Source organism: Marmota marmota, unplaced genomic scaffold (genome assembly GCF_001458135.2).
Source record: "Marmota marmota marmota unplaced genomic scaffold, marMar, whole genome shotgun sequence".
Classification (NCBI taxonomy): Eukaryota; Metazoa; Chordata; class Mammalia; order Rodentia; family Sciuridae; genus Marmota; species Marmota marmota.
This window is the reverse complement of record NW_025999869.1, coordinates 25250729-25258921: the sequence shown is the minus strand read 5'-3', so window position 1 is coordinate 25258921 and position 8193 is coordinate 25250729. Positions and strand designations below refer to the sequence as shown.

The 8193-nt window shown below is 35.7% G+C and overlaps 1 protein-coding gene across 1 annotated transcript in view; it reads left to right on the top strand.

The window, feature by feature from the left end:
- The first annotated feature begins 175 nt into the window (after positions 1 to 175).
- Positions 176 to 8193, top strand: part of Cdkl3 (cyclin dependent kinase like 3) — a 50922-nt gene continuing 42904 nt past the window's right edge. The window contains 2 exon segments of the mRNA XM_048783696.1: positions 176 to 761; positions 3963 to 4157. Coding sequence (XP_048639653.1) covers positions 597 to 761; positions 3963 to 4157 — 360 coding nt within the window. The 5' untranslated portion in view covers positions 176 to 596.

The window sequence follows — 8193 nt, the reverse complement described above, 5'->3', positions numbered from 1 at the left end:
GTTGCCATGGTAGCCGGCGACCTAGGGCTGTGGAAGTTAACCGGTAGGGTCGGTGTCCCTCGCCTGGCTGGGGCTGCGCGGAGCCGGGCCAGTGGGATTACGGAATGGGCTGAGGAGGCGGCGGCTGCCGGAACAAAGTCGACAGCCGGCGAGGGGCGCTACACCGGTCCGGGATTCCGGGACGCGGGTTTGAGGAGTGGGCGGGAAGGAGGCTTTGCTAGGACCCGTGGCATGTTGTGTGGGCGACTGCACTATTACGGGAATCTCTAATTTGCCCCTAGCAGGACGTGTGGGGACCCCGCGCTTGACACATGGTGACAAGTAGTGAGGGAATCTCAAAGTTGATGGGAATGACCGAGAAAACGGTCATTCTGGTGAGGATTGAAGCCTCTCAAAGACACGTTGATTGCCGAGGAGGCATAATTCCCAGAGGCACACGGGCTTTGTGGAAAAGATTACTATTCTGTTTCCGATTTGAAAGTGGGGGCTTACTGGGTCTATACATTATCCAGCTTGAATAAATAAAAGTGTAAACGTTTAACATTTTCCATTTTCTTTCTTTATTTCTATGAAGAAGTAGAAACCAGGCTTTGAAAATGGAGATGTATGAAACCCTTGAAAAAGTGGGAGAGGGAAGTTACGGAACAGTAATGAAATGTAAACATAAGGATACTGGGCAGATAGTGGCCATTAAGATATTCTATGAGAAACCAGAAAAATCTATCAACAAAATTGCAACGAGAGAAATAAAGTTTCTAAAGGTTTGCTTCTTTTGCCTTAATTGCTGTGTAAGTCAAAAGAAAAACTGTTATAAAATTAAAAAATTATAAAATAGTTGAGTTAACCCATTCAACAGAAAAACCAACCTTATTGCTTACACTTTGTAATTTTATAGTACTACAAAATGTATGTGCTTGTGTATAATGTAACAGTTATGTAAATATTTGTGAATAGTTAGAAGTATCGAAGTATAATGCTTAATAAAAAAGTCTGTGCAAGACATTGTGCTAGATGCTGAGACTATACAGGAGTAAAAGGTGGTTATTTCCTCGATGACTCATAATTTAATCAGAAAGAGTATATAAGAATAACACTAAAAAAAATTGGCTCATAATAAATGCCAAGTGATTGCCACAAAAATTTATTGGGCAGGGAAAGTTTCTTGGAGGAAATGGCACACATTTGGTTTTAAAGGATGTGTAGGATTTATATAAGAGGGATGAAACTATTGAGTTTCAAGTTGGGAAACAGCATAAACTTAGAAAGGCTAATGGACAATTGACAAAGAGCAAGAATAGAAAGAAAAAAGAATAGAGGCATTTGGCTGTGCAGATTCCTGTGCAGAATTAGAAAGAGTTGAGATTAGTGTAGTAGATTCTAAACTCTTGTCATTTAAGTTAAGGACAGAATCAAAACTTGATTTTGTAAGAGGTGGAAAGTGAAGGGGTTTTGTTTTTCCCTCAGTACTGGAGATTGAACACAGGATATTACACCTGCTAGGCAAGTACCACTGAGCTACATCCCCAGTTCCTTTGTTTTGTTTTTCTCTTCACTTTTAAACACACACAAACACACACACACAGCCTCCTCTTCACTTTTTAAAAATTTCTTCTTTTTAGATATACATGAATTCCTTTTTTAATTTTTTTTTAATTTATTTATTTTTTAATTTTGAAGCAGGGTCCTGCTGATTTGCACAGGCTGGCCTCAAACTTGGATCCTTCTGCCTTAGCCTCTCAAGTAGCTGGATTACAGGTTTGGGCCACTGTACCTGCCTTCTTGTTTTTAACTTTGTTGCAGTTAAGCTGATTACTTTTTCTACTTGATAGTTTAAAAAGAATAACCAATATGTGGCAAGACATAGAGATGAAAAATGTATTTTTACTGTTACAACTATTATGCAAATTATTTAAAGACACCTTAATTTTTTTTTTTTTTGGTACTAGGGATTGAACTCAGGGGCACTCAATCTGAGCCACATCCCCAGCCCTATTTTGAATTTTATTTTGAGATAGGATCTCACTAAATTGCTTAGCACCTCATTTTTGCTGAGGCTGGCTTTGAACTCAAGATCCTCCTGCCTCAGCCTCCCAAGCAGCTGGGATTACAGGCATGCACCACCGTGCCTGGTTAAGACACCTTAACTATTCTCATTGTCTTCTCATAGGATTTTTAATCAGCTGTAATTAATTCAACTTAGATTTCTTGGAGGGTTAAATCTAAAACTATTACTAAAATGAGTTAATTTGAACTAAAGTTTTATCTGTTAGAATTTTAGTAAATAAATTATAGATAATTAGCATGTTTGTAGAAATGTTGTCTAGTAATGGAGAAAAATAAAATTAAACAACTTGAAAAGGAGTAATGAAGCATTTCTAGGTGTTTCTTGTTTTTATTCTGATAGACACTGGGCATGGTGCAAACTTCTAATTCCAGCAACTGGGAATACTGAAGCAGGAGGATCTCAAGTTTGAGGCCAACCTCAGCAACTTAGCAAGACCCTGTTGTTTCATAGTTAAAAAAGAATTAAAGGACTGGGGATGTAATTCTGGTAAATATTCCTGGGTTCAATACCCAATACCAAAAAAAAAAAAAAAAAAAAAAGATATCTGAGAAGGTATCTGATTCTGGATGAATCTTCCCTAATTCTTATTAGCTTATGTTAACATTTCACTGTTTTCATTGCTTTTGCCTTTAAAATATAGACAGGAAGCCAGTAATTTTCCTTAGGTAAGGGATTAATGTTGTTGTGTCCAGAAGCAGTCAGTTCTTTCATTGCTGCAGTACTCTGGCGTCTTTCCAACCAGGGAAATTGGGAGCAAAAACGGGAAAGGAATCTGGTATTATATTTTGGCATGTTTTTCTGTTAGTCATGTTTCAAAGATTTTGGTCTCTGTAGTACTTACAGATATGAAGAAAAATTGATGTTGTGCAATTGGAATAAAAGCAAATTTTAAAAACCAAGAGTATAGTTTTCTAATGAATACAATAATGAAAATATACCCTTTAATTTTTAGCCAAATGAATAAATATTTTTGGTAACTTGAAACAATGGTTAAATATTTCAGAATTGATTGTAATAAGGTCAATGTAAAAAATATATTAAAGTTAATTTTTTAATATTTATTTTCTAAGCTGATACACACTTTTTTTTTTTAAACTGGGGGTTGACCCAAGGTCTGGCAATTACCTAGTCTGGCCTTGAACTTGAGATCCTCCTGCCTCTACCTCCCAAGTAGCTGGGATTACAGGTGTCCTCTACTGTACCTGATTTACATGCCGTTTTTGACAATATATTTTAAAACTATTTCCACAATTAGTGGTACCATTACAAAAGCTGTTTTGTGCTTAATAGTCTGGACAATGAACAAGAATTACCACACATGATTGCATATTTCCCCTGAAATTTATGGTTTACTCTCTAGAGTTTAAGACTCAAATTAGAAAATAATTAATTTGCATAAATTCAGATTACTTACTTAATGGTGTTAAAATCCATCCTTATTTGAAAATATAAGGACCTTGGGGGCGGAGATATAGCTCAGTGGTAGAGTGTGTGCTTAGCTTGTGCAAGGCCCTGAACTGGTTCCCCAGTACAAAACTACAACAACAAAACAATCAGAAAACATAACGACTTAAGTGTCATATGTTAAATTTAACCATAAATCAAGTTAAAAAATTTGAAGACATTTCTCAGCATACTAAGTTTCATTATAGTACATTGTTTCTAAATTTTTAAAATAAATAATCAAATGCCAACTTGATGTAAATTCTATAAATAGTTATCATGAAATAGCTTAAAATTTTTCTTAAAATAAGAATTTAAACAAGTCACTTGAGAAACTTTTTTGAAATACATGGAGGAAAAGAAGCTGAGAATATTTAAAAGTTACATAGATATTGTATGTACAAGTTACCATATTTGAAATAATTTATTAAAAGTCTGTTTCTTTTGTCAATAGCAATTTCGTCATGAAAACCTGGTCAATCTGATTGAAGTTTTTAGACAGAAAAAGAAAATTCATTTGGTATTTGAATTTATTGACCACACAGTATTAGATGAATTACAATATTATTGTCATGGACTAGAGGGTAAACGACTTAGAAAATACCTCTTCCAGATCCTTCGGGCAATTGAATATCTTCACAATAATAATGTAAGTGCTTCATAATAAGCCAAACTATAGGATGGATCATACTTATTTCTTTGCATGATTAATAAATTTAATGTTGAAAGCAGGACGTTTTAAATAATATACTGTGGTTACTTTGGAAATCAGAGTTTCCCATCTCGCTCAGGGCTTGTTGTAGTGGCTGTGACTATTTGTTTAGTTGCTTTCCTGAACTAATTCTTTGAAGTCTATATTCTTTGTCATGTATGTCCTCTGAAATCTCTGTTCAGTTAGCTTAGAGGTTAGTTACCAAGCAGACAGGCTTTTTAAAGTTAATTAATATGAAGTCCTGCAAATATCACCACAGTCCTATTATAAAATATTTTCACCACTCCAAAAAGATTCCTCTTGCTCATTTCACTCAACCCTAATATCTACCCCCAATTCCAGGCAGCCAAGAATCTACCTTCTGGCTACAGATACACCTTTTAAGATATTTATTATAAATGAAATGATACAATATGTGGCCTTTATCATATGGTTTCCTTCACTTACCATAAAATTTTTGAAATTCATCTTTGTTGCATGCATTGCTACTTCATTTCTTTTTAATTGCTGAATGATATTCCATTTTATGGATATACCACATTTGTTTATCCATACACCAGTGGATAGACATATGGATTGTTTCCAATTTGGGGCTCTTATAGATAATATTGCTCTGAAAATTCATGTGTAGTCTTTGTATGGATGTACATTTTTAATTTTCATGGGTGTACATCCAAGATGGAGCACATGGTTAGTTTTATTTATTTTTATGTGAGATTGTTGTTGTTGTTATTTTATTTGTTTGTACTGGGAATTAAGCACCTAAGGGGGCTTCACCACTTAGCTGTAACCCCAGTCCTCTTAATTTTATATTTTATTTTGAGATGCAGTATTGCTAAATTGCTAAGGCTGCCCTTGGACTTGCAATCCTGCTGCCTCAGCTTTCTGAATTACTAGGATCACAGGTGTGTGCCACCACATCCAGCCTGTATTTTTTTAAATGTTTTTTTTTTATTTAAATTACATTTTTTTGTATTATTCTTAAACCACAATCTTTTACTATTTTCTTTTTTAAAGTTTGTTCTAATTAGTTATACATGACAATAGAATGCACTGACACATCATACATAAATGGAATATAATTTCTCATTCTTATGTTTGTACATGATGTAGAATCACAGCAGTCCTGTAGTCATATATGTAGATAGGGTAATCCTTTTCCGATACACCTCCCCTCCCTTCACTCCCCTCTACTTAAACTAAAGCAACTCTATTCTTCTCTAGTGTCCCCTCCACATTGTGAATTAGCATCCACATATCAGAGAAAACATTCTGCCTTTGGTTTTTCCTGTGTTGTTTTTAAAGAGACAACCAAATTGTTTTCCAAAGTGACTATCATTTTAAATTCCCACCAGCAATGGGTTCCATTTCTTCCACTGACTCCCCAATATTTGTTAATGTCATTGTGTGTGTGTGCGTGCACTCTAGAAATCTAACCCAGGGGCTTGTGCATGTTAAGCAGGTGCTTTACCACTGACCATTACCCCCAGCCCTATTATTGTATTTATTTATTTATGGTACTAGGGATTGTACCCAGGGACACTTTACTACTGAGCTACATCTCCTTCTTCATTTTTTGTTGGGGGGCCCAGGATCTAAGTTGCTTAGGACTTCATTAAGTTGCAGAAGTAGGGGCTGAGGCTGTAGCTTAGTGGTAAATGCTTGCCTCACATGTGTGAGGCACTGGGTTCAATCCTCACCACCATATAAAAATAAATAAAGATACTGTGTATTCATCTGCAACTAAATAAATATTAAAAAGTTGCAGAGGTAGAAGTTGGCCTTGAACTTGCTGTCCTCATGCCTCAGCCTTTGGAATCACTGAGATTATAGGTGTATGCCACTGCACCTGGCTTATTATTGACTTTTTAATTGTTGCTATTCTAGTAGGTGTAAAATGGCATCTTTTGTGTGTGGAGGGTTAATTTTCTTTATTCATAGTGCAATTATCTATGTACAAAATCCTATAAAATCTACAACAAAGCTAACAACTATTAAGTGAATTTATCAAGGTTGAGGAATTCAAGATCAACATACCAAAAGCAGTTGTATTTCTATATATTAGTAACAATCAGAAATTGAAATTTACAAATACCATTTACAAAATATGAAATAATAGGGAAAATTTGACAAAAGATGTTCAAAACTTGTACACTGAAAACTAAACATTGATAAGAAATATTAAAGATCATCTAAACAAATGAAGAGAAATTGCTTTTATGGAAGTCTCTATATTATGATGAAAGATCAAGGAAGATGCTTCAAAACAGAATTGTAGGGCTGGAGTTGTGGCTCAGTGGCAGAGCGCTTGCCTGTGTGAGGCACTGGGTTCAAATCTCAATACCGCATACAAATAATAAATGAATAAAATAAATGTCTGTCAGCAACTAAAAAAAACTTAAACAATACCAGAATTGTAAAAGTCAGAATTCAGAGAGTGTTTGGTTTCTAATAATATTCTCCCTGTAGTCATACTGTTGGTTGCTGAAAAGACTAAGAATGTTAAGGAATGGAGTGAGAGACTCTTCATGCCCCATGTTTATAACATTGAGGTGTTTGATGGGTATGTGGTGGGCAGAATATGTGAAGTAGTATCATAATGTGCTTATTTATTTCTATTTTCATGCACATTATATACTCAGACCTTGACATAGTGATTGGCATGTAGCAGGAACTCAATAACAACTGTGGAAATAAAAAAGGATTAATGTAGTTTGACAGATACAACCTTAAGGAAGCTCAATTAGAAAGGCTTACCCTAAGTTATTTATTTAGTTATTTTGGCTATTTATGGAGGCAGACTGAGGCCAAACAAGAGCAACTTCCAAAGATTTATGGCAGTAGTTTGTATGAACTTTGAAAGATCCCAGGTTTCTAATACTGAGACATTTTCACTCATGCTATTACACTTTGCAGATGATGAGTGTATGTCTCTATCATTCATCTAATTAAATTTAAATGCCTTCTTTGCTGTAGGCACTACATTGGCACTGAGAATATTGCTTGAACAAAGCATGTATCTTGCCCTCATGTAATTTACAGTACACTGGGAGTTTCAGACAAGTAAATAATTGACAGTTCAGCATGATAAATATTGTGAAAGGGGAAGTCCAGATGACGTGAATATATGGAAGGAATAAACATTTAAGCTTACATCCAAGAAAATGGTTGGCCAGGCAACTGGAACAGCATCAACAAATGCATAGAGATTGGGAAATTAATATTGGCTCTGGCAAATTTGGAAACTAATATTCTATGGACAAGGGAGGTGAGGTTGAGAAGGTAGGCTGGGGCCAAATCTTACAAGTCCTTTCAAGCCAATTTTTGGAGTTTGATATTTATCCTATGGGATGGGGAATCCTTAAAGGGTGACAAACAGAGAAGTGATATGATCACACATGTGATTTTAGAATAGTAATGTGACTTCGTTGTGGATGTAGAGTGGAAGGGATCAGAGTGGATTCAGGAAGAGCAATTGATAGTTGTGTTTAGTAGTTTTGGTGAGAGACCTGAGGAGTTGTGTTTAGTAGTTTTGGTGAGAGAGCTGAGGAGATTTGAGCTAGGAAGATTATAATAGTGTGAGGGATGGGAGAAAGGCCTTGGTTTTGGGCCTGAGCCATGGGGTCAGTGGTGGCTCCACTCATTGAAATAATGTATTATTGAGAATGAGTAGGTTTAGGGGAGGGGGAGATGCATTTAGCTTTGGATTTGCTGAATTTGAGGGGCCTGTGGTCAGTCTTGTGGGATTTCTTGTGGACTTTCACTCCTGGAAAGTGAGAGAGAGAGAGATCTTGGTGAGAAACAGAAATGTAGAAATCATTAATGTATGGATAGTTACTAAAGCTTATGAGTAGATGAACCATATATAAAAATCAAATCAAAGTTGACTAAAGACTTAAATATAATACCTGAAACTAAAATTTTCTTTACTAGAAGAAAAAGTAGGAGGAGACTCCATGACACTGATCTGGGC